The 27,815-nt window shown below is 43.6% G+C and overlaps 1 protein-coding gene across 1 annotated transcript in view; it reads right to left on the reverse strand.

Annotated features, from left to right (window-relative positions):
- Window positions 1-26,700, reverse strand: part of rspo3 (R-spondin 3) — a 94,262-nt gene extending 67,562 nt beyond the window's left edge. The window contains exons 1-3 of the mRNA XM_085997191.1: window positions 25,628-26,700; window positions 9,108-9,299; window positions 5,445-5,594 (exon numbers count right to left, since the gene is read on the reverse strand). Coding sequence (XP_085853317.1) covers window positions 5,445-5,594; window positions 9,108-9,299; window positions 25,628-25,724 — 439 coding nt within the window. The 5' untranslated portion in view covers window positions 25,725-26,700. The remainder of the gene's footprint in view (window positions 1-5,444; window positions 5,595-9,107; window positions 9,300-25,627) is intronic.
- Between the last annotated feature and the right edge of the window lie 1,115 nt (window positions 26,701-27,815).

A 27,815-nucleotide genomic window follows, 5' to 3' on the forward strand; every position in this document is an offset into this window, starting at 1 on the left:
TTGAGCGCATAGCTGGACAGACGCACACCCGAGGACAGAAGGACAGACAGACAGATAGACAGACAGATCGATTCGTTTATATATATAGATAGATTTTTAAAATGTGATTTAAAAAAAAAATTATTTGAAGATTTACTGATGTTTTGGGGCCCGTAGTATTTATAAGTTTAGACAGCTCTTCCTGTCAAACTTATGAATGGAGCATTCCCTGCTCTGATTGGCTCCCCATGGCCCACGTGATCCCAGGGGATGCATCAAACTAACTGCGCCCCTGGGATATGCAAGCACTGCGCGCCGACAGCTGGACCAGGCCCCGGATCGGAATTCCATGGGGGCCCACAGCTCAACGGCCGGCGCGCTAGTTAAGTGCAGGTCGGGGGCTTGCACCCGTGGGAAGCCACCGACCCGAATTTCTGGGCCATTAATGACTTGGACTTGGTGGGTACAGGGCACAATTTCAAAATTTGCAGATGACGCGAAACTTGGAAGTGTAGTAAACAGTGAGGAAGATAATAATAGACTTCAAAAAGACATAGACAGGCTGGTGGAATGGGTGGACATATGGCAGATGAAATTCAACACAGAGAAGTGTGAGGTGATACATTTTAGTAGGAAGAATGAGGAGAGACCATACACACTAAATGGTACAATTTTAGAAACATAGAACCTAGAAACATAGAAAAATAGGAGCAGGAGTAGGCCATTCGGCCCTTCGAGCCTGCTCCACCATTCAATATGATCATGGCTGATCTTCTATCTCAATACCATATTCCCGCTCTCTCCCCATATCCCTTGATGCCTTTTGTGTCTAGAAATCTATCTATCTCCTTCTTAAATATATTCAGTGACTTGGCCTCCACAGCCTTCTGTGGTAGAGAATTCCACAGGTTCACCACCCTCTGAGTGAAGAAATTTCTCCTCATCTCAGTCCTAAATGTCCTGCCCCGTATCCTGAGACTGTGACCCCTCGTTGTAGACCCCCCAGCCAGGGGAAACATCCTCCCTGTATCCAGTCTGTCTAGCCCTGTCAGAATTTTATACGTTTCAATGAGATCCCCTTTCATTCTTCTAAACTCTAGTGCAGCGGTTCCCAACCTGTGGTCTGCGGACCACCAGTGGTCCTCGAGGGTACTGCAGGTGATCCGTGAAAAAAAAAAGTTATGATAATGTAACAATAATATAATCACGTGTACCTCGTATGTATCATATTCGATATTACATTATTATTCGCAATGTAATATGCTTCACAAACATCCTTGTGATTCTCTGAATTTAAATAGTGTGGCGCTTTTGCGTGACGTCAATGTGAACCGACGCTCTTAGAAAATTTGACGGTTAGACCGTGGGAATAAAAAAATGGATCGGTGGCTTTTACCTGGCACGCTTAAGTGAAGTCTCTAAGGTCAAAATGACAGTGAAACATCAGCAAATGAAACTCTGCACAACAAAAGTAAGCCAAATGTGAGTGAGGAGAAAATACAGCAGTGAATACTTAAAACTGGGATTTACTTACATTGGAACTGAGCACGAACCGTTACCAGTATGTGTCGTGTGCTATGATGTTCTGTCGAGGTTTCTGAAGTTTGACTCCCGTCAGCCATAGGCTGTGTTAAAAATGTTTTAAACGGCTTGCTTACGTTGTGGTCTGCAAAAGCTTTTGATGACGATGTAGTGGTCCGCATAAAGGAAAAGGTTGGGAACCGCTGCTCTAGTGAATACAGGCCTGGTCGACCCAATCACTTCTCATATGACATTTTAAAGGAGGTGCAAGAACAGAGAGACTTGGGGGTGCTTGTGCACAAATGTTTGAAGGCGGCAGGACAGGTTAACAAAGCAGTTAATAAAGCATATGGGATCCTGGGCTTTATAAATAGAGGCATAGGGCAGGATTTTCATTGGGTCGTTGAGGCAAGATTGGAGGCGTGGGGGGTTAAAATCTCGAAATCGGGGGGCATGAACCCATCCCGCCCCCAACCCGCCTCCATGCTAGTTTCAAAGGAGGCGGATACCCGATCTGTGCTGGGACCCACCTCCCCGAGGCGGGAAGGGGATTAGCGCCAATTAACTGCCTGTTAACAGGTAGTTAACAGGCAGTTTTTAGCCTAATCCCTATTTTTATTGCTGAAGTGTGGGATTCCCGACAGCTCCAAACCACGCCAAGTTAGCGAGGCGGACCGTCGGGCTGATGGGCTTGGAGGGTTCGAGATGTCTGGTGTTCAGGTGAGTGATGGGTGCATGAGTGCAGAGGTAAGTGTGTTTGGTGTGTGTAAAGTGTTTAAAGAAGTTTTACTTACATTTACTTACCTTTACAGCCTTCCTTCCTTCAGGTCTCGGGAGTCCCTCATCTCACTGGCACAGAAAGCAGAATGGCTGCGAGTTGTCAAAAGTTGCAGCATTCAGCTTTCTGTTCTGGAGAGATCTCTAAATCAGCCTGAGAGGAAGGAATTAACTTTGAGTACAGATTGTCAGTGTTTGGCAGCTTCAAACAGCTGTCAAACGCTGATATTTCATTTGTCAAAAGCTTTTGACAGATGAAATGTCAATCTGTGACGTCACCTGTTGCCTGGTGTCCCTTAATTGGCCTGCTGAGCCCGCTGGGTGGGCTCAACAAGGTCAATCAAGTGAAAATGGCCGCAACTCGATGGAGGCGGGACTACAACCCCGAAAGTTGTAGTCCCGCCTCCTCAATCAAAATCCAGCCCATAGAGTACAAAAGCCAGGAAGTTATGTTAAACCTATATAAAACACTAGTTCGGCCCCAGCTGGAGTATTGTGTCTAATTCTGGGCACCACACTTTAGGAAGGATGTGAAGGCTTTGGAGAGGGTACAGAAGAGATTTACTAGAATAGTTCCAGGGATGAGGGAATACAGTTACGTGAATAGACTAGAGAAGCTGGGGTTGTCCTCCTTGGAGCAGAGAAGGCTAAGAGGAGATTTGCTAGAGATGTTTAAAATCATTAAAGTTTAGATAGAGTAAATAAGGAGAAATTGTTTCAATGGCTGAAGGGTCGATAATGAGAGGGCACAGATTTAAGGTGATTGGGGAAATAACCAGAGGTGACATGAGGACAAACTTTTTTACGCAACGAGTGGTTAGGATTTGGCATGTACTGCCTGACAGGATGGTGGATACAGAGTCAATAATAGCCTTCAAATGGAATTGGATAAATACTTGAAGGAGAAATAATTGCAGGGATATGGGGAAAGAGCGGGGAATGGGACTAACTGGCTTGCTCTTCGAAAGAGCCAGCACAGACTCAATGGACCGAATGGCCTCCTTCTGTGCTGTACTGTTCTATGATTTTATGATTCTGTGATTCCTACAATGTTATATAACCCCCTTTACTGCAATAATGTGCAGTCTTTCAATTATATTACCCTTTTCCTGTAGTAATATGCCATCTTTCAGGACAGTTGTTATATTTGCGTACCAGCATCAAAATGTATGATTATATTTAAAGATTAACTAGAAAAAATTTCAAATAAAGAAAAGAAAAGGATACTTTAGAATATTCATCATTAAAAATTTGCAAAGGCATATTCACAGAAACTGAAAGAAAAGTGATTTCTATTTTTAAAAGTTAAACATGTATTTTAGCATTTTAAAAAATAAACAGAAACAACCTGTTGATTCTAATGGCACCAGATTCTGATGTTATATAACTTGTGGTAAGTGTAGCATGCTTGGGAGGAAAAAAGATGACTTTGGACCTATGGGGCTGGATTTTGTCAATGGGGACGTGATGGAGGCGGGACTCCCACTTTTTGGGTTGTAGTCCCGCCTCCATTGTTTTGTGGCCAACCCATGTGATTTTCCCTTGATTGACCTTGTTGAGCCCGCCCAGCAGGCTCAGCAGTCCAATTAAGGGACACCCAGTTACAGGTGACGTCAGGGATTGACATTTCATCTGTCAAGAGCTTTTGACAGATGAAATATCAGCGTTTGACAGCTCTGTGAAGCTGTCAAACACTGACAATCTGACTTCTAACTTGAGTCCTTCTCCACAGACTCAGTTAGAAATCTCTACAGAACAGAAAGCAGAATGCTGCAACTTTTGACAGCTCGCGGCCGTTCTGCTTTCTGTGCCGATGAGATGAGGGACTCCCGAGACCTGAAGGAAGGAAGCCTGCATTAGTAAGTAAAGGTAATTAAAACTTATTTAAACACTTTACACACACCAAACAAACTTACCTCTGCACTCATGCACCCATCACACACCTGAACACCGGACATCTCGAACCCTCCAAGCCCTTCAGCCCGACGGTCCGCCTCGCTAACTTGGCGTGGTTCAGAGCCGTCGGGCAGCCCCCACTTCAGGGCTAAAAATAGGGATTAGGCCAAAAACTGCCTGTTAACTACCTGTTAACAGGCAGTTAATTAGCACTGATTCCCTTCCCACCTCGGGGAGGCGGCTCCCAGCACAGGTCAGGTACCCGCCTCCTGGGAAACGGGCATGGAGGCGGGTTGGGGGCGGGAAGGGTTTGTGCCCCTTGATTCTGCAATTTCCCCCCCACTCCTGCCTCCAAACCTGCCTCCACGGGGCTTGGAAATTCGAGTCCATGGTTTCCAAAGCTCTCCACCACTGGGGTTTTCCTTGTGTCATATCTGGGTCTGTTGTCGACTAATTGATAGAGATTGATTGCTACGATTAGTAAACAGCTCCATTTTTCATTGTACCATGCGACTATCAGGATGGTAGAAGGCGCACTAAATGGACATAGGTGTTTTGTCGCCTAGCAATTCCTATGTTCCATCTCCCCATATTCTGTTCTTTTCTACTTGTTCAAATTTCTAGTTTGTTTTTAACCTTACTTTTCCATGACTTTCTCATTCCCTCCCTCAATCTGGATATATTTATCCCTTTATTTGTTTCTTATGTACAATGAAGTTTACGATTTCATCAATGTTTTCCTTTGCTGCTTTTTTTTCTCATTTATTTTCTCATCTTAATTCATAGGTCAAATGCATTACTCCGGGTACACAGCCATCATTTTCTGCTGGTTCTAAATGCTGCATTACTGGAGAGGAAACTGCTTGTTCTTAAGATACTTTTAAATCTGCATCTTCCCATCACTATATGGTCAATAATTCTGTATTTCAGTGAGGTGCTGTCTTTCAGATGAGATGTTAAACCAAGCCTTCCGTCTACCCCCTCAGGTGGATGTAAAAGATCCCATGGTACTATTTTTAAGAAGAGCAGGGGAGTTACCCCAGTGTACTGGCCAAAATGTACCCCTCAAACAACATCACTAAAACAAATTATCTGGTCCTTGCTGTGTGCAAATTGGCTGCTGCATTTCCGACATTACAACAGTGGCTACACTTCAAAAGCACTTAATTGGCTGTAAAGCATTTGTGGTGTCTTGAGGGCATGAAAAGCACTATATAAATGCAAGTCTTTCTTTCTTTCTCTTTGTATTTAACTTGAAGAAGTTTGCTTACCAGGAGGAGTACACTCCATTGTCTGATTATTTGGGACAAATCCTTCAGGGCAGATATCAAAACATCTTCCTTTATGCAAGTAGAATCCTGGTTTGCATTTTGTACAGAAATTTTTGTTGAAGCAGGTATCACAGTTGTCAGCTCTGCATCCTGAAACAGATTTTTTTTAAAAGAACAGTTAAAACATGAGAGGTGTTGAGCAGGCTTTCCGCTCTGGGCCATTCATTTGGTGCCAAATTGAACACAGCATTACACAAACAATCTAAACCTAATAGACAGGACTAGGGGAAAACCTGTACCTAATTATACACAAACTGAACTTAACAAATTTCTTTAATGATGGTTGGAGTCAAACCAGTGCATGACCTGAAAGATCTTAATAGCATGCAAAAGTGTAAAGATGGGATTTTACAATGGCCACTGTGACAGTTGTAATGTGTGGTCTCTGCTTTCTTTACTGTATGAAGCATATTTACTAGCAACACATTTTAAGAGATCATTTTGTTCTAATGTTTCATATAGCCTGCAGATAATAAATAGTACAATTGGCAATGCAATTTAAACATAAAACTCTAAAAATATACAAAATAACCACAAAGTTCACAGTTTGGATGGTTAAATGAGGTTTTAAATGAGCAATCAGCAATTTCCATTGTTTGGAATGTACTGCTGCATGCAAGTAATATCTTGCCAGCAACATCTTGAAATGGATGAGTCTGGACTTCAAACATAAATTAATGGGATACAGAGCTGATAAAGAGGACATTCAGGCTGTGTACAGGCTAGGTAAACTCTGCAGTGAAAATGTACCTAAATTATGTTACACTTTACAATAACTGTAACGTGCTTCACATGGAGGTGGACCTGCATTACGGCTCGATTTAAAAATTCTCATCCTTGTGTTCAAATCCCTCCATGGCCTCGTCCCTCCCTATTTCTGTAACCTCCTCCAGCCCTACAACCCTCCGAGCTCTCTGCGCTCCTCCAATTCTGGCCTCCTGCACATCTCCAATTTTCACTGCGTCACCTTGGGCGGCTGTGCCTTCAGCTGCCCAGGTCCTAAGCTCTGTAATTCCCTCCCTAAACCTCTCCGCCTCTCTATATTTCTCCTCCTTTAAGTCATTCCTTAAAACCTACCTCTTTGGCCAAGCTTTTGGTCACCTGTCCTAATTATTTGGCTCGGTGTCAAGTTTTGTCTGATAATGCTCCTGTGAAGCACCTTGGGACTTTTTTACGATGTTAAAGGTGCAAGTTGTTGTTGCTGTACATTACAATGTTACAATAGTGACAACACTTTAAAAAAGTACTGAATTGGCTGTAAAGTGCTTTGGGGTACCCTGAGGTTGTGAAAAGCGTTATATAAGTGTGTGACTTTCTTTTTCCTTTTTGTTAGTTGTGGCTTATTGGTGGTTAGGAAGCTGGATTCAAACACAATAGTCAAAGACAATTTCATAACTAATGCATGTTTTTAGGATTTCACTGAATGGAAAGTGGAACTAGATTTTTCAGAATTAGATAATCATGAAATACCATCTGTCTCACTCCCTGCCAAGAATTCAAAAGCTTCAAATCTTGAGACGCAGTGGGGTAGAAGCTGAGGACAAGAAGCAGAATTCAGTGCTTAAACTGAATGATTGAAATAGGGTAAAGTTAGTATTTGAAGTTATTTTGTTCAATAATAAGCAACTTTCCTTTCTGTGTGGAGCTCATCACATGAAGATTTGGCTTTTGTTAAACACAAATTGTTTACAGTTCCAGTTTTAACAGCACTTTGTAATATATACGGATCATAGAAAGTCCTGATAATTAATTGCAGATTATATCTTGTTGATAATTTTGTTAATCCTCCAGTGTAACCATTATGGAATGTCCTGACAGTTGCTGCTTGCAAGAAAAACCCTGAAACGTAATTAAATATTCATATAACATTAATCTTTTTATTTTTTTAAAAATACCAGGATTTGATTCCAAGGTTGTGGTCTAAACTTAGAGTTCACAGTGCAATTATACATTGTTTAGGCTTTACTCTCACTATTAAAACTGCTATCTGAACTCCAGATTACTGCCTTGCAGCTGTCCTCAGGTATTCTCTATATTACCTTACACCACCTACAGCATGAACCCTAAAACGTTGTTAGGCGTGTTAACAATATGTCAAAACTGGCAAAAGTACTTTAAAATGGATACCATTCTTTTTAACCAAAGAAGTACATTAGTGAATTTAATGAATATACAAGGCAAAGTGTGAAATCACATATGGGTACACTGAATTATGCAGCAAAAAGCCTTTGTGAAAGTGCAGTTATAGATCCTTCAATGGCTCAATGCCAGCAATGTGGTACTATGTCATACCGTTTCTGTTCCCAGTTTCTGTTTAAAACACTGCAGCAACACTTTGTCAATTATGAGGATATTGTTAACATACAGTGTAATACAGTTCTCATTGTGGGTGATGTAAAATAATAGAGCAAATATGAGGGAGGGCAGCAGCCAGTGCAATAATTGGCTTCAGTGCCCTAGAGCTAAGGAGTGGGAAATTGAACCAGGTTTTTTAGTTCTGATTGGTGTCTAGTAAACCCTGCCAGAAAGAGTGCAAGTGTGAATGCCAGGTCAGGACAGGGTCAGACTTAGTTGAATAGACTGCCAACACTCTCCATCTAGGATCGCACAAGTTGCCCTTTGAGCAAAGCATCGGCGGGCTGATGGTGGATAGGAAACCAACATTCAGAAAGACCCAGTAGCTTCAGGAGAGGAGATTGTTGGTTGGTAAATGTGCTGCATGGGAGTCAGTGATACAAACCAAGAAAGTTCCAGGTTTGATCCCTGTCTTAGTTAGCCAATCTCAGCCAGGCCAGTATTAGTGGTAGCCTCAACATCTTTAGGATAAGGAGGGAATCAAATCAGCCAGGGTTCTCACTCCTGATCACTATCCAACGTTCCTGCTGGAAAATGTGTGTATGAACTTCGGATGAGGACAGGATTGAGCTTGCCCACAGTTGTATTGCCTGCCAGCATTAACTGTGTTGGTTCGCACATCAAGAATGGTCACTTTGGTGAGGTATAGAAATCTGCTGGTGCCACCGCTTTTAGCAGAAGAGGTGAAAAAATTGAGAAAAATAAACTACAATTACCGTTATTAAAATTAAATACAGTATTTTTGAATTAGATGCAGACAAATGAAACTTCTTTGTTTTCAAAGTACAATCCATTCATTCCTCTGAGGGGGAATGTTTGCCTTCACCAAGGTGAACAGTGGTAGTGCTGCACATGGAAGATTTACAATTTTTTTTACTTGAACTTTGTTTGCACAGATGCTCAGAATGTAGGGAGCGTGGGACAGCGGCATCTATTTATCGAACCTCTCAGCTTTCCACATATTCAACCTAAGATGTTTCTGCTGAGATTTTTAAAATATTTGTGTTGAGGTGTTCATATGGGAACCAAACTAAAATAAAGTTAGAATCCTTTTCAATTATAGCATTTAATAACCTTCAGTGATAGATAATCCTTCCACAGTCCTCTTTGGCAAGACTCAAAAGTCAGTATAAGACCAGTATGTTATCCAGTTGCCTTTAAAAAGCTTCTGCATCTGGGAAATGAGCTGTTAAGATAACCAACACAACAATAACCCCCAGGTGGCACCCATATGTTTTTAAGACTTACGTGTACATTTGTTCATTTCTGGTGTTCGGACTCCATAATATCCGCTCGGGCAGGAGGAGAGACAAACACCGGTCTGTCTCATCCCATTTCTCTCCAGAAAGAAGAAGAGTCTGGGTTTACATGACAGGCATCCATTATACTCAGAACATCGATCGCACCCTTTCGGGCAACCTTGGCTCACACTTGTGTTGGCTAGAAGGAAACAACAATAATTATTGGCTAACTGGCTATTAGCACTATACAAAATTTAAAACACATAGGCGCAAAATTCGGTTACACCCCGTTTGGGGGCGGTAATCAAGTTAAGACCGGACATTTAGCGCCCGCGCAGAAGTAACGCCCCGGCCACTAAATTCAGCTTACCGCCCCACACAGGAAGTGGAGCACAATGTCGGGCACTCCACTTCCTGGTGGGGCGGTAACCGAGGTGATGTTGGGGCGTAATCAGCGGAGGCTCCGCAGAGCGCTGCCATGTTTCAACATGCTGCCCCTTCAGTTAAAGGGGAGGGCTGTTGCGCACTCTGCAGGGCCTCCGATGGCCCCAACTAGGCCACCAGGGCGGCGTGGTGCCATGGCAGCAGTCCGGGCTGCACGATGGTGAACAGGAACACGGAGGGCCGACCTGCAGGTCGGCCAAAAAAAGAAAATGGCTGCGCGGGTCGCGGCCGCACCTCCCCTTTAAATACTGCCCCATGAGCGGAGGTCGGCCCGGTTCGCGACTCATGAGGCTGGCGTTGACACTGCCCACGGCAGCCTCGTGGGGCGCAGCCAAATTTCTGCTGTGAGACGGTAAGGGGTTGTGATGTATGCCGATGATGCCATTTCCGGCGCGCAGTGGCCCGGGGCGCTACTGGCAGGGGCGTGGCGCTACCAAGTAGTGCCTCAGCAATGCCCCGCTGAATTTCTTGGGAGACATTTTTTAATCCCCCCCCCCGAGTGATAAGCCCTTTGCAACCCGTTAGCGTCCACCGCTAACAGCAGGCACAAAGCTGAATTTCTAGCCCATAATATTCAATCAATCTGTAACAAATGATATCAGGATAATAGTTGCTATCTTTTTGGTATGTGATGGATGGCTATTAGTAACCATTTAGTACTGCTACTTTGGTAGTTCTAAAACCTGTTGGCCTAGACTGCTGTTATAGATTAGGGAGGCCATTTGGGCCATCTTAATGCATCCATCCAGAAGCACTTTATAGTCCCCCCAGTGCAGCATCCAGTTGTCTCTTAATTAATTCTATAGTTTTCGCCTCTACTACTCTACTTGGAAAGCTGTTCCATGTGTTGATCACTCTTTGTGTGAAGAATCAGCCTTAAATTTGTAGTTTGAACCTGTGTCCTCTTGTCCTACTCTTACAATTTACTTTGAAGTGATATTCTGGATTTACCTTTTCCATACCCATAACAATCTTGTATACCTCTATAAGAGCACCCCTCAGATGCATCCTTTCCATGCTGAAAAGTCCAAATTACTCTAGTCTTTCTTCATAACTCAAGCCTCCAACACTGGGGATCAGCCTCATGGTTCTTCTCTACACTGCCTTCAGTGCTTCAGTATCTACCTTGTGTCTTGGTGATTAGAACTGAAAACTGTTCTCGAGGTACAGTCTGATCTGATCACTGTACAATATGATCATAACTTGAATTCTACTGTTTTGGCTACGTAGTTCAACATTCTATTGGTTTTGTTGATTACTGCTCTGCATTGGTTGGGCATGTTTAACATTGAGTCTAAGATTCCTAGGTCTCTTTCAACTTTATCTTTTGCTATTTCAACACTGTTCATTAAGTACTAATGTTGCTTATTTTTCCTTCCAATGTAAAGACATATGTTCAATCTCACTTTTGCATCTAACTGCAACTAGCCATCATTTCCAAGCATCCAATGGGTGACAACTACAACAACAACAACTTGCATTTATATTGTGCCTTTAATGTAGTAAAATGTCCCAAGGTGCTTCACAGGAGCATTGTCACCGAGCCACATAAGGAGATATTAGGACTGGTGACCAAAAGCTTGGTCAAAGAGGTAGGTTTTTAGGGAGTGTCTTAAAGGAGGAGAGAGCGGTATAGAGGCAGAGAGGATTTTTAGAGCTTAGGGCCTAGGCAGCTGAAGGCACGGGTGCCAATGGAGGAGCGATGAAAATCGGGGATGTGCAATTGGCCTGAATAGGAGTGCAGAAATCTCAGAGGATTGTAGGGCTGGAGGACATTAGAGATAGGAAAGGGCAAGGGCATGGAGTGATTTGAAAACAAGGGTGAGAATTTTAAAATCAAGGCGTTGTCGGACCGAGAGCCAATGTAGGTCAGCGAGCACAGGCGTGATGGGTGAATGGGACTTTGTGCGAGTTAGGATATGGGCAGCAGACTTTTAGATGAGGTCAAGTTTACGGAACGTGTAAGGTGGGAGGCTGGCCAGGTGAGCATTGGACTAGTCGAGTCTAAAGGTAGCAATGGCATGGATGAGGGATTCAGCAGTAGATGAGCTAAGGCAGGGGCTGAGATGGGCAATATTACTGAGGTGGAAGTAAGCGGTCTTGGTGATGGATATGGATATGGAGTCTGAAGCTCATTGCAATTAGACATCACAGAAAAGATTAAAGTTGTCCAAATTAATACTATATTAATGATTAGTTCACTATTGATGTTGTATTTAACACATTTATTAAATATCTATGTCTTGGGGAAGATTTTTCCTCTACTTTGACAACGTTTGCCCCATTTATGCATCTAAATATCCAACATGCTTACTATTACAATCCTAATACAAAACAAAATGCTTATAGTATAGCTTGTGAAATGTCATACCTCCACCATAATTGTTTACCAAAATCCCTGCGGCAACACTATCAACTAACTTTAAGGCAAATATATCAGACCAGTTTGGAACTAATAGTTCTAAGCTGTATGTTAAGATGTTATCACCTCTTTTATATGGTAAAAATACAGATCCAATTTATTCAAGGTGCAAAATATTGTCTTTTGAAGTCTTCAGCATTTTACAGGGTTTTGTTTTATATGAATGATTTCAAGATAATTATCCAGGCTATTCATTAGAAATTTCTTTTGAATTGAATGAAAAATATGGAGATTGTCCCAAAGGTAAAGTGGAAATTAGAACCAAAATAAATCTTTCTTCACAGAAGCTCATAATGAAATGAGTTTCACATTGACTTATTAGATCATTCTGACAATTTCAGCACTGCCTCATGGGAACATCAACTTCCTAAAACAGCCAACTCTTAACTTGATTAGCAAAAGATTCAATAAAATATATTAAAGTAAACCAAGGAAATCTACAGTAAAGGGACAAAATAGAAAAAAAGCAATATCCTTGTAGCACAACACATGAATGCAATTCACCTGTGTTTGAATCTCAGCTTTGTTGGGTATTGACACTTAGCTTCCCTATGTCAATCTTAGTTAAGTTGTGATGGGCAACAAGGAGTGAGTGCAAGATAACTAGCTGAGGGAATGGAGGGGAAATTACAAAAGGCTCCACTTTATATCATGTTTGAATGGCTGGTCTTAAAGTTCTACTGTCAGAGGCTATGAAGAAGTTTATGGATATCCACCTGTCCTCTCATTTGAAGACCAGTGTGCACGGCTCAGGGGATTCTAGAGGTGATAAAACTAGCAAGAAAATAAAACCTATACTATTGTCTGAGGCCAGTAGGTGTGGCCTCACACTCTGCCTACCAGGAGAGAAACCTCTTTCACATATGCTTACAGACACAAAATTCTGCTCCCCAGTGGCTACCATTTAATGCGAGGACATCAGATATATGCTTTCTCAAGCATTAGAAAGACTCAATACTAAGTTTATAAAGTGCCTAGGGTATGCAGCCAACTACCTGAGCACTTTTTGAACCTTGATTCCCACCACATTCGAGTTAGACTCCACTGAGTCTAATCTAATTGAATTTTTTGATGAAGTAGCAGGGAAGATTGATGAAGGGAATGCAATGGATGTTGTCTACTTGCATTTTAGGAAGGCGTTTGACAAAGTATCACATAGAAGGCTGGTTAACAAAATTGAGGCTCATGGAATAGGTGGGTCAGTGGCAGCTTGGATAAGGAATTGGCTTAAGGATAGAAAACAGTGAGTTGTGGTAAATGGCTGTTTTTCAGACGGGGGATGGTAGACAGTGGTGTTCCCCAAGTGTTAGTGCTGGGGCCACTGCTTTTTTTATATATATAAATGACCTGGATATTGGAATACAGAGTAGAATTTCTAAATTTGCCAATGACACCAAACTTGGGGTGTGGCAAACAGTGAGGCTGATACCAATCGACTGCAACAGGACATTGAAAGGCTGGCAGAATGGGCAGACAAGTGGCAGATGGAATGTAATACAGAGAAGTGTGAGGTGATGCATTTTGGCAGAAGGAACAGGGAGAGGCAATACACACTTAATGGTACAGTTTGTGCAAGAGTGTGCAGGGACAGAGGGACCTGGGAGTTGATGTGCATAGGTCCCTGTAGGTGGCGGGACATATTGAGAGAGTGGTTAGCAAAGCATATGGGATCTTGGACTTCATAAATAGAGGTATTGAGTACAAAAGTAGAGAAGTTATGTTGAACCTTTATAAAGCGCTGGTTAGGCCACGACTGGAGTATTGTGTCCAGTTCTGGTCACCACACTTTAGGAAGGATGTGAAGGCACTTGACAGGGTGCAGAGGAGATTTACCAGTTTGGTTCCGGGGATGAGGGATCTTAGCTACAAGGACAGGTTGGAGAAGCTGGATTTGTTTTCATTAGAGCAAAGGAGGTTGAGGGATGATTTGATAGAGGTGTACAAGATTATGACATAAGAACATAAGAACATAAGAAATAGGAGCAGGTGTAGGCCAATCGGCCCCTCGAGCCTGCTCCGCCATTCAATAAGATCATGGCTGATCTGATCCTAACCGCCAATCTACTATCACAGAACCATCTCCTGAATCTAACAGAATTAGACACACGAAATAGGAGCAGGATCAGGCTACACGGCCCCTGGGCCCGCTCCGCTACCCACAGGGCCATGACCGATCCGAACCTAGACTCATGTCCAAATTCCTGCCCGCTCCCCGTAACCCTTAATTCCCTTTACTTCTAGGAAACTGTCTATTTCTGTTTTAAATTTATGTAATGATGTAGCTTCTACAGCTTTTTGGGGCAGCATATTCCATGGACCTACCACCCTCTGAGTGAAGTAGATCCTCCTCATCTCAGTTTTGAAAGAGCAGCCCCTTATTCTAAGACTATGCCCCCTAGTTCTAGTTTCACCCATCATCAGGAACATCTTCCCCGCATCCACCCGATCCAACCCCTTCACAATCTTATATGTTTCAATAAGACCGCCTCTCATTCTTCTGAACTCCAATGAGTAGAGTCCCAATCTACTCAACCTCTCCTCATATGTCCATCCCCTCATCCCCGGGATTAACCGAGTGAACCTTCTTTGTACTGACTCGAGAGCAAGTATGTCCTTTCTTAAGTATGGACACCAAAACTGTACGCAGTATTCCAGGTGTGGTCTCACCAATACCTTGTACAACTGAAGCAATACCTCCCTATTTTTATATTCTATCCCCCTAGCAATGAAAGCCAACATTCCATTGGCCTTCTTAATCACTTGCTGCACCTGCATACTAACCTTTTGAGTTTCGTGCACCAGGACCCCCAGATCCCTTTGTACTTCAGTACTTTCCAGTTTCTTGCCATTAAGATAATAACTTGCTCTACGATTTTTCCTGCCAAAGTGCATAACCTCACACTTTCCAGTATTGTATTCCATCTGCCAAATCTCTGCCCACTTACTTAGCCTGTCGATGTCCCCTTGCAGGTTTTTTATGTCCTCCTCACTCACTACTTTCCCTCCCATCTTAGTATCATCTGCAAACTTTGATATGTTACACTCGGTCCCCTCCTCCAAATCGTTAATATAGATTGTAAAGAGTTGGGGACCCAGCACTGACCCCTGCGGAACACCACTAGTTACTGATTGCCACTCTGAGAATGAACCATTTATCCCAACTCTCTGCCTTCTGTTAGATAGCCAATCCTCTATCCATGCCAGAATATTACCCCCAATCCCGTGATTTTTTATCTTAAGCAATAATCTTTTGTGTGGCACCTTGTCAAATGCCTTTTGGAAGTCTAAATACACTACGTCCACTGGTTCCCCTTTATCCACCCTATATGTTACTTCCTCAAAGAACTCCAGCAAATTTGTCAAACATGACTTCCCCTTCATAAAACCATGCTGACTTTGTCCTATTAAATTATGATTATCCAAATGTCCTGTTACTGTCTCCTTAATAATGGACTCCAAAATTTTACCTACCACAGATGTTAGGCTAACCGGTCTATAGTTTCCAGCCTTCTGTCTACTGCCCTTTTTAAATAAGGGTGTTACATTAGCAGTTTTCCAGTCTGCCAGGACCTTTACCGAGTCCAGGGAGTTTTGGAAAATTATTACCAATGCATCCACAATCCCTACCGCCACTTCCCTCAAGACCCTAGGATGTAAGCCATTCATTCAGTGTTTTTGCCATCTCCATATTTCCCACCATTAATTTCCCGGTCTCATCCTCTAAGGGACCAACATTTACTTTAGCCACCCTTTTTCTTTTTATATAACTATAAAAACTCTTACTATCTGTTTTTATATTTTTTGCTAATTTACTTTCATAATCTAGTTTGGATAGGCTAGATGGGGAAAGGCTGTTCCCACTAGTTGATGGTACAAGGACTAGGGGACACAGATTTAAGGGGGGCAATTTTCCCATTGGCGGTGGGTTGGAGGCAGGTTTCTGTTTGGGCGGGTTCCAAACCCCTCTCCATTGTCAGGTGGGAAAAATTTGCGATTTTCCCCTAATTGGCCAGTTACTTTCAGAGGTGCAGTTTCCCCTGGGCCAATTAGTCTTTTGGGACTGAAACTCGCCTCTGCTGACGTCACTTATCCAGCTTCATTTAAGGGCTGCTTGCTGCCTTGGCTCATTCCACTGTTTTTTGGTCGATGGTGCACCACCTCCAAACTTTTATCTCCTTGAAGAATGGCCAGCTCCAAGGCAAGGGCCTCCGCGAGGTTCTCGGATGAGGCACTGGGTATGCTGGTTGAGGGGCAAGAGCTAGCAGGGAGGTGCTCTTCCCCTCATCTGGGAGGAAGATACCTCCCAAAGAAACCAAGGCTGTGTGGGTCCAGCTGGCAAGGGATATAACCTCCAGATCTGTGTGCAGATTGGGTGATTGTTTTTGTTTATTGATGAAATGCCATCCCTGTGTGAATGTATTAAAATTAGGTGATGGCAAACTGTTGGCGTGATGGCATATGTTATTTCGGCTTAGGCAGCTCCACATTGCGGGCTCCGCGACACTTGCGTGGTCAGGTTGGTGGTCAGAGTGAAAGGAGGCCAGAGAGTCATGTCCATTGTCTATCATGTGTTAAGAAGGCACCAAGCACATGTGCCACAATGGGCAACCTATGCAAATCTGGCCAGGATGAGTGCATCCCTTGCATCATGGGCAGCCATATGCTCGCGTGCTGCCGCTGCTGCTGGTAGATGCGCCGCCGCTCGGTCCTCCTCCTCCTTCTCCTTCTCATCCTCATCTGAGGAGGCTATGAACTGAGCCACTTGCTCATCAGGAAGCTGCAAGACACAACGCTATGCCATGTTGTGCAGTGCACAGCAGACCACAACCATTCTGGACACCCTGGCTGCTGAATACTGCAGGACTCCACCTGATCTGTCAAGGCATCGGAATCGCATCTTCAGCAAGCCAATGGTTTGCTCGATAATGGACCTGGTTGAAATGTGGCTGGTGTTGTAGCACTCCTCAGCCTTGTTAGCTGGCCTCCTGATCGGCATCATTAGCCACTTCTTCAGGGGGTAGCCCTTGTCACCAAGGAGCCATCCGTTAAGTTGGTTTGGCGGATTGAAGAGTGGAGGAACACTAGAGTTCTGCAGGATGAACGAGTCATGGCAACTACCACAGAACTTGGCGCAAACATGCAAAATCTCCAGCTGTATGTTGAGGGAGTGGAAGCCCTTGCGGTTGACAAAGATAGCTAGGTTGTGATGGGGTGTCCTAAGGGCCACATGTGTGCAGTCTATGACGCCCTGCACCATTGGCAAGCCTGCCATATTTGCAAAGGCAACTGAACGCACGGTTATACTTGCTCGATCCCTTGCGAAGTGGATGTAATTGTGCGCCTTTGCAAAAAGGGCATCGATAACCTGCATGATGCAACTGTGGGTGGCCGACTGGGAGATGATGCTGATGACTGCTGATGATTCCTGGAAGGAGCCTGAGGCAAAAAAGTTGAGTGCGGTGGTGACTTTGACAGCCACTGGTAAGGGGTGTTCACCCACTCCTCTGGGCTCCAGGTGTTGGTGCAGCAGTGCACAGATGCCTCAGACAACCTCTCGCGAAACTCTCAGCCTCCTTTGGCACTGCTGCTCACTCATGTTGAGGTAGCTCATCCTCTGTCTGTATACCCTGTGTTGGGGGTACCTCCTGCGGTGACGTGCTTCCATGCGCTGGCGCCTTCTGCCCTGTGCAGCATCAGGTGGGTGAGCAGAAGGTTGCTACTCCTGCTGCTGTTGCTGCTGAGCTGCCTGGTTCTGCTGTTGCCATGGCTGCTCCTCATCCGAATCTGAGCTCCATGATGAAAGGATATAAATGGTTCCCATGCTGCTGGCAGATACCTCCATTGGGGAAGCGCTCAGTCCAAGCGGGGAGAGGGTCTTCCAAGGAGGTCCCACAGTTGAGAGATAGAAGCTGCAACACCTCTGACTTCTGTAGGCCTGCTAAAAGTGCTGAAAGACCTGTGGAACAAAAGTTCTGCCACCTGCAACTGCTCCCTGATGAAAGCACCGTTTTAATGGTGGAGCTGCAGCTGTGAGGAGGCCACCCACTTGTCAACCCACCAGGATTAGCTGGCATGGTTTAGGAGGGTCGTGGAACACGCACAAAATGTGGCAAAATAACAAAGGCCTGTCAAAATAGGATTATAGAGATGCTTAACTACTATTTAAGGGTCTTATCTACCTCTCCTGACGGATAGCGGTGGGACCAAATCGCACCCATGAAACCCGCCTCCGGCAAAATTGTGCGGAGGTAGGTTCTGAGTCCGCCCTTATCTTTTGCTATTTTGCCAACTGTCCCGCCGCCTCGGGGCTGGGGAAATCGCCCCCAAGGTTTTGGGCAAGAGATACAGGGGGAATGTGAGGAAAAACTTTTTTAGGCAGCGAGTGGTGAGGACCTGGAACTCGCTGCCGATGGAGGTGGTGGAAGCGAAGACACTCAGTGTTTTCAAGGGGAGGCTGGATAGGCACTTGAGGGAAATAAACTTGCAGGGTTACAGGGTTAGAGCGGGGAATGGGACTGACTGGATTGCTCCACAGAGAGCCTGCAGGGACTAGATGGGCCGAATGGCCTCCTTCTGTGCCGTTATGACTCTGAGCGCTGAGCTCAAGCAATATGCACTGGCCTCCTGCAGGGGTCTCATGCTACTTAGCTTTAGTGGGCTCCGGAATCAGTTTTGGACCTGACTTCAGTTACGCTGCCACTTTTGTATTCAATTGCAGCTAAAAGCCACTTTGATTCGACGTGAAAATGGCAATTACATTTCAGTTTAGCGAATAATGGCGAAAGCCATGTACTAAATTTCGCTCAGCGTTTCTCCTTGGGGTTTAAGCAGGTACCAGTTGAGTAGGAGAGAGTTTTGCGCTCCGATCAGGTGTGTATTGTGTGGAGTTTATAATTCACAATCTCAGAATTTACTTTCGGCAAATCGAAATAAGCCTGCCCGCTACAGACAGCCTGCTGTGTGGGTCAATATAAATCCAGGTACACACATGTATAATTGTACGGTGACAGCACCGATCATTTGAAATTACCCTGCAATAAATAGCAGAATGAGGTCCTGCCATATTCATCATTTTCACTGATGCGAGGCAGACCTGTCTCCCCGCGCGGTAAGTGTAACTCCGCAGATACGGCAGTATCCCTGGTCAGGATAGCACTACACACTTAAATGGTGCCGATTGTTCAGGAGATCTCATGCGGTGAATTTCAGAGCGCGCTATCTAGTACTGGGAGCGCTCCGTGTAAGCAAACCATTTGTGGAGCCGTGTCTCTGTGGACACATTAAATACATATCGCCGAGTTCCAACAGAGTGCAGAGGCTGTTTAAAGCCGCAGTACTGTTACAAAACGATACAAATCACATGTTTTTATTACTGGGACCAAATGTAAACAAAAGTTACATTTTAAACATTATGCTTACAGCCGTAATTTTGACCCGTCAATAAATTCGCATTAACTGGCGAAAACTCTCAACATGTGACTTTTCTGACACTGGTCCGTTAAAGAGTGAGGCCAGAATGAAGGCAATACACATACTGGCGCCAAAATAATGTTGTATGTGAAGATCAGGAAATATACGGAATTCAAATGGGTTATAAGCATGATGAAAATGATTCAAGTAATCCGATAACAGTACAAATGATAGGGGATCGGAATTGGCGCAGTTCGGGGCGCCCTTTTTTTAGTCAATGGGAGCTCCATCTCGATATCCCAGTTCCAGTTCTCTGTGGGGTTCGTGGGAGAGAAACGAGTTGCAGCTTTTTTAAGGGTCCAGTCTGAAACACGCCAACTCGAACCCAGACCCGTTGAATATGGACTCTGCGTGTCCTGCAGCGGCCGGAGCCACCAAACACACTTGGATCATTAATGAATACAAATATTTATCTTCTCCAGTATGTGTTTTGTTATCAAGATTTATTGTACGGCAACGAAATTGTAAGCACGACAATAACAGTTGTATGCTTCACTTTCTCAAAATTCAGATATTGGTTTATGTAGGCTAAAGTCATCTTACTTTTTTTTAAACAAACAAAAGGTGTTAATATTTCAGCTCTCCATGAACGATGTAAACTCGCCGCCCAGAAGAGGACAGACACTGGCTGTCCTGCTTGTGAAAAAAAAGCCAATGTTGTTTTTGTAATGGGAGCTGTTGTTGTGTTTGGACCCGCCATCCCGGGGCTCGAAGAGGAACGCTATGAATCACTTTTATCGTCCAGATTGTCAGTGGAAGCAATAAGCGGATCAAAACGCTGCACAAGCAAGAAATACGACAATGTGATACAACTGTTGGATTTTGAAAAGGCTGAAATGTCTTTCCCACGCGGAATTTTTTTTGTGGGGCGGGGGGATTGGGTCACACTTTCCCCCCAACCCACATCAAATAATCCGTGTTTGTAGAACGCAATTTTAATAATAGCATCTGAACTGTTCCACAAGGTTACTAATATTAATAATGTCACTGTGTGCTGGCGTTTATAACATTCAAGATAGCAGCAGACCTTTAAAATGAACACACGTCAAACTGCCTTATATATTTTAAAATTTTCCCTAAAATAACCAAACCAGCTGTGCGTAAATGATGAAGTGTACTCGGGTAAGACGCCGATTCAGTTTTTCGACGTTGTCAGCATGTGCCTTGTTCATGAATCCGCGTTTAAATCCTGTTTACATCTGTTTGGAGTGATCGCCACCGAATCATTAGATCCTGCTGTCAAACCAGGCTCTTGTTAGTTTTGGGCTGATTATTGCTAAACTATTGCGGTTCGAACTTTGCGGAATCAAGGAACCAAAATTCAGTTCTCTGTTGCAGGTTTCCCCATCTCTCCCGCCATTGGCGCTCAATTTAAACCACCACAAAAGGCTCAAATATACCATCTCGAACTGGACTCTTGGGAATGATTCCCAAACATTGGACTGTCCGTCACTGCCATTACAGCGCATAATGTCACTATGGACATGGGTTAGGCAGGCGGAGACACCACATCCTCGACAGAAAAAAATGTTTTTTTTTACAGAAATCTTCACCCTCCTGAGTTTATAGACTGGGGTGGTTACATTTGAGGCTGTGTGACCCGTTCTGAAATGCGCAGATCAGCCTCCCTCACTGCACTCACTGAAACAACGCCAACCCTTACACGGGAGAGTCAGTGTCACAAATCGTGGCAAATGTTCTGGTTTCAAGTGCACAAAATTAAATCGAAAGGTTGTCCGCGTAGCTTCGTTCCTGACTTTTCAATTAAAAGACAGATGAAGTAAAACTCGATTTTGCACTTAACCTTTTATATGTTTCAGTTCCTCAACATTTACGACCAGCCTTTCCACATATATACTGTATATATATATATATACTAATCTGACGGTATAGGCAGTGATGCCAGTAGATCTTTACCCATTTTACTGCTGGAGCCATCCTTCACGGAATAGGATCCACTATAATTCTGTTTAGGTTTCCAGTGCTTTGAAGACAATTGAATCTCAGCTGTGATGTTAATGTGTCCTCTCATCGTCTCAGTGTCAGGCAAATCCGGTGGGATTGGAGACGATTTCCTCTCATCGAGCAGTTCAGTCATTTGGGAATTTTTTTTTTACCCACAGGCTAGTCTCTTTCTGCTGCGTGCCATCATTCAAGCGCCTGCAGGTTCACTATATTCACATCGACCATACCTTCTGCCAAAACTCAACTAGAACATTCATACTTTTATTGCCAAGGGCTGGATGGTATCCTCGTCCAAATCAACTCTGCTAAAGTCATTAAGCAGCCATGTTAACAGCAAAACAGTAGTAACGGCCTGGCCCATTCAGCGGGTTTTTTGGGGGGATTAATTTAATGATTAATTATTTTCTCAAAGAAACCTGCAAAATCCGCTGCGTCTTCAGTAGAAACATATCCCGAGCACAGATTGGTTTCTGCTGAGCGATCTCCCGCCAGTAAACACACACATGATTAGATGGGAGAGATTTGGGAGCACGGTTTGTAATGGGGACAGTCCCCCCGCCCTCTTCGGCCGCAGGTATAACAAAGGGAGAAGGTGTCTGGAACGGACTGCGGTAAAAGTATCCATCGCTTTCCAAAAACTGTTTTTATTTGGTTTAGAAAATAAATCCAATTAAAAAGGGGGATACTTTCTTCTATGTTATTACCTACACAGATAAAAGAGTCCGACTTTTAAAACCAGCGTCTTTCCGGAGTGTGTTAGCTTTTATCGCAGAGCTTGTTCTTTTAAGCGACTTATCAGAACTGTTCTTATAAGCGATGCTCCCTTATCCTAGACCGCGGCGATTCAAGACCAGCGAAATTCGGATACACACAGTGTGTTAGAACCACGTGGACATCATCTATAAGGGGACCAAACTATCTATAATAGGAATAGATTAATCGGATTCAACCCTGCGTCTGACACCCAAGTCTTTTTTTAATCATACATTTATATTCAATTTCTAAAGTGACCTGTCCGCGCATCTTTCACTTGATCACGCTGGGCTGGCAGCAGAATGAGATTGATCAATGATTGTTGTTAAGTTGCCTTCACAAATGTTAGAATTACTTTAAAATGTTGGCACTGCCGCGAAATCTTTAATACGATCAATATTAGCTGCGTTAGAAAAACCATCGCCGTCACTTGAATTGCAATGCTCTAGGAGATGTGATTGTACTAATATTGAACAATTATAGAGCGGTTTGAGCAAAATGCGGCCGCTGTCATACTGACTTTAACAAAATCTGCACGTTTCGGTATAAATTGTTCATTTTTTAGGGTTGCGGCTAAGCTAGTTAGGTAAAAGTATCACATGCCACAGACAAAAGGCTCGACTTCTAGCAGACACGGAAGTACATTTAGAAATAATATTTTACAACACAAGATGTCGCAGTAGGTGTTCGTTTGGAAGGTTCTTATATGAAAAAAATCAACTTTGATCAAAAGGGGGCGGTCTAAGGCCGGTGTTTATCAGCATAACCAATGTGCTGGGTTGGTACGCAGTCAGAGAGCCTGCTCTTTCCCCAGGAATTTCCCTGAGAGTCCCCACTCCAAGCGGTAGTATGGCAGAGCATGTGGGCGGGAGGAACCTGGACCTCACAGTAATGAATGTGAAATGGGACACGAGCGACCGGCCCCATACACCAGTTGTAGATACCGTTGTGACACTGGTTACACAATAGTGAAGAGATAAGACAGTGTTTCGCTTGCAAAGGTGGTTGAAGTGAATGGCAGAAATCAAAACTTGTCCTTTCAGATCAATGGTCTCGACTAAAAGTTTCATTCGGGGTTTATTAACATAAAAAAAACTGTGAAGGCTGAAGAAATTCCCAGAGGTACTGAAGCTAAAAGGGGGCTGGGATTGTTGGCCAGGATGCCATTTGTAGTAACAGGATAAGGGTTTATTCCCATTGCTCACTCTGAGTCCAGTCTCATCTTTTTTTAATTCACTGATGTCCCTCTGGTCAGTGAACTTTTCTCTCTGTTCAGAGCTCCAACTACCGCTCTCACAGGCGCTGTCTCTTTCCCTCAACACCCCCCCCCCCCAATTAAGATTCACTTCGCCGTCTCCTACTTTGACTAATTCTGCCCCAAGACTTGAAAACTGTGGAATGACTTTCTTTTCTCCTGCTTTCTACGCTTTTAAACCCGAACGTTGGAATCATGTAATCGATGCTTCCTGATCTATCTCCTCCTCTCTTGGCGGTGTCCTGCACTATGGGCCTTGGGGCTTCACCTTGGTTTCTCAGTAATAAAAACACAGGTGACATTGGGTCACCCCTTAAACGCAAGGAGTCCAGCTGATCTTAAAAGCCGCGACTCCACTGAGCGCATTGGAAGAGTTGATGGGTTTCAGAAGCTGGAACTTCACCTGGTTGAACTGCTTTGTTGTTGATGATATGGTTTCCGTTTGTTGGTGGTACAATTACATAAGTTAGTGTTTCTGTGATATTCGAAGCACAGATTTGTAAAAAAAAAACAGAAGTATCTTCACAAGCAATACAACCGAATGGGATAAAACGTACATACCAGATGGACTGTCTTTTAAAAAATGTGTAGGTATGGGGGAGGGGTGGGACCCATTAGATAGACACATCCCCTGAGCTCTGGTTGTTTTACAATTGTGTTTTCTTTCGACAGACTCAACATGAGAAGGTTTTTCCGAAATGGGGGGGTGGGGGGTGGATATGATCACAAGAAGGTGGGAAACTTGTGAATGAGGAAGATTTCAGACAGGGTTTGATGACTGATTTCATTGGATTGTGAAGGACATCTCTTTATCCCTGTGTTTTAACAAGATCTGCAACCGAGTCTCACACACTGGGCCGTTTATGGAGATGTGTTGAAATCAATGACCCACAAAACCCACACACACACACCTTCTATGTTGCTGTTTTAAACGTTTTAAAAAAAATCTTCCTGGAAATGCAATAATCATCTCCGAAATCGCTTAGTTTACGATCTTTTCTTTCGGATCCTCCTTATGTTTAACCAGCATCTTCTGGGTATGAAATACTGACACTAAAAGGTCGAGTGTCATGGTTATTTTATCTAGAAGAAAATAAACATACCGAGCACTTCCTAATATCTTAACTTCATGGCAATGTGTATGAGATGTGCTCTATTTCAGTTCCTACAGGGCGCTAAGGAGCAGGAGTCCAGCTGCGAGGAGTGCCTGTCAGTAAGTTTCAGGTTACATGTAGTTGACCAAAAAAGCAAAGTACTGAAATACTTCTGCAGTCAAACAGAAGAAGCACATTAGCTCCGCGATCTCAGGGCGATAAGCAAAGTGTCAAGTACAAAAGCGCTCTCAGCCGCAAAGCTCCATCTGATGAAGGCATAATCACTTATTGGCCCGGCTTCGGAGAGCTGATTACCCGTACCCTTGACCTACAAGTTTTTCTAAATACTCGGGCGAGAATGGATGCTAAACGCATTTAGGTGGTGGTAATGTGGTGGTAAACGTTCCCTATCAACCGGGAACTTTTCCCCTCCGCAGGTATTCCAGGGGTCAGTCCACACACAGCAGCAAACTCTCTCACGAGTGGAGGACAGGGATCCACAACATGCTGCTATCTTTATTTAGTAAAACACTTCTCACAAAAAAACACTACACACAGCCACCCTTCAGTGTTTGAAATTCTGCCATTCTTTGCGCAATGCTTTAAAAAACAAACAAATCTAAGTTATTAAAAGCAGCAATTTACTGATGCTGACCCAGTTTTCACATCGATCCCGGCTCACTGGTTCGCTGACTTCCCAGTGTTGAAACTGACCTGTAATTGACAAGCACCTCATTGCGAAAAGGGACCCCGCCGTTTGAAACTAATGGGGAAACCGGACTGTCCTCCCCCCAAAAGCTTTTAATTATTATAACTTTTCACTAACTCGGCCAACGGCGTTTTAACGGACTCGCAGGTTAGAGAGCGGCAAACGGAAACTTAAGTGCCGACTTTTTTGTTGTAGATCACTGCATTTTTCAAAGATTACTATTACTTTAGCTGTCTTCTAATCAAGTGTCCACTGACAGGAAAGTTAACCGAAGCCCCCCAAAGTGTCGTTATGGTGCGAACGTGTTCTGAACTCAGACGACAAGATGTGAAAGGGAACCAAAGCCACAGAAAGGGGGGGAATGTACTTGGAAACTTAAACAGGTGTAATAGTAATACAAAAAAATCAAACTTACTTCGTCTGTGTCGCCTTCCTCTGGAGGCGCTTTGGCTGCCAATGTATTCCATACAGTTTAATAAAATTAGAACCACAGAAATCAGTCGAAATTGCATAGTAACCTGCGGGTGATGTCTCCTAAAAGCAGCGACTGCAGTGACTCGGAGCTCACTTGGGGGAATCTCCGGGATATCCTCCGCCGTACAATCAAGTTCTAGCTATTGATGCAAATGTAGCAACAACAAAAAAGTAGTGATGGCAGCTTTTCCAGATCTATAGTGCTACAACGTGCAGACAGATCTGATGTAGGGCCCCGGAATCACTGGCCCGAGTTGTGAGTAACATCTTGCAGCCAAGTGTTTTGGAAGCCTCCTCATAGAACTCCGAGTGCTGGGGTCTCACCTCTTTAAAAAGAAACGCCTTGGACAGCCCCAGACCAGGTCCCGTCAACATCTGCTCTACCGACACCCCTCAAAAACTGTCACATTTAACACCTTCACAGCCATCCAGTTTTCAACAATCTGAACAAATGCCAATTTTTTTTTCAGAACTTGGGTAAGCCTTTCTGGAATAATTTTCTAGCTATCTGATTGCAGTTCATCCAGATCCTTAAATCACAGAAAAATTGTTAGATCAGCAGTCTAACTGAAAGAACATAACCATGTTTTAACTAAATAGGCCTTTCAGTTTGTTTTATCAGATTTGGTTTTGTGCCATTTCCCCTTACACTTTTAAAGAAAAAGGCAAGACAAAATATCTTCAGACTTTCCCCCACTGTGCTTATTGCAATCCAAACTCTTTGCAGTATTACTGGGATTGCTGGCCACTTCCTTCTGCACGAGATTCCCGATCTTGCCAGTTTCACGGTGTCCTGCTAAACGTCCTCGGAGCTCCGCAAGTCATCGCTTCGAACCGCTTGACGTCTGCAGGTTATTTACAGAGTTGCAGCCGCTTTCGTGTAGGTGCGAAGCGTATATCGAGGTGCATGCAGTTGAGCGCTAAGATTTCTCTCAGTACGGCGCTGATGTCGTTCGCACTCTTGAGGGCGATATGACTGAGGAGAACAGCACTGAGCAGATCATATGACGTGAGCTGGCGCATAGAATCTCGACAAGCCAGCATAGGGCTCTGTCTAATATACTTGTCTTTTCTCAGTAAATATGGCTTGGCCTCGCCCCTTCTGCTAGAGGGCTATATAAATCCGTTTCTGTGCTGATTTATTTAACTCCTCCAATACAGAAAACACCAATGTTCGGAAGACAGTTAATCGGGCCGCTCCCTTACAAAGGTTATTATTATTATATATATATATATATTTGTTCGATTTTTATATAATACATTTAAGTAAGTATTAATTCATATTCCATGAGTGCGATATGACCAACAGAGCTATTCTACTTCCACCAGAGTATTCCAGTTCACAAGCTTCCATAGTGACAGATAGGAACAACAATTTAACAAAACACAACATCCTTACCAATGGACACTGTAGAGAGAAGACGTCCCATTTTGGGGAATGGTCTTTTACCCTGTGCAAAGGAATTTGTAGTGGAATAGCAATACTGAACAGGGATAGCCATAAGTGAGGAAGAGCTGATAATTCAGGAATAAGGAAGCCAGGGATAATACTATTTATAAAAAAAGAAAATACTGCAGATGCTGGAAATCTGAAATAAAAACAGAATATGCTGGAGACTATTACAACGAGAATGCTATTAAAATTGGTATTACTGTGGGTGGTGCTTTCCATGCAAATTACCACCTTTTAAGGGTGTATTTTGAAGAAAACTTTTCTAAGTATATATTTTTTAAATTTGAATGTCTGCCAGTTAAAGGGGCAACTGGTGGAACCCTTGATGCAACGGGATTCATGAAACAGGAACTCGATATCAGAACAATACCAAACAGCTGGAATAATACAGTACCACCGTTCGCAATCACTTAAATTGCCTACTAATCATACAATGGATGAAAAGTTTGTGCAGCCTGCAGAACGTAAATAAAACCTGTGTGATAATTGCACCCCCAGTGTCCTGCACGCAGTAAGAATTCAAGTTCAGCACTCTCTTATTAAAGTAAATGCAGACTGGGTGTTAGTGCTCACTGATGGTGGTTGCACATCCCCAACTGGTTGTGGATGCAGGGAACACGCTTTTACACTTCTGTTGTAAAAGCAAGTTCAACCATAATTTAAATTAATTAGCAGT

The sequence above is a fragment of the Somniosus microcephalus genome, chromosome 9 (assembly GCF_052327205.1).
Source record: "Somniosus microcephalus isolate GS21.2 chromosome 9, FLI_Smic_1.0, whole genome shotgun sequence".
NCBI lineage: Eukaryota > Metazoa > Chordata > Chondrichthyes > Squaliformes > Somniosidae > Somniosus > Somniosus microcephalus.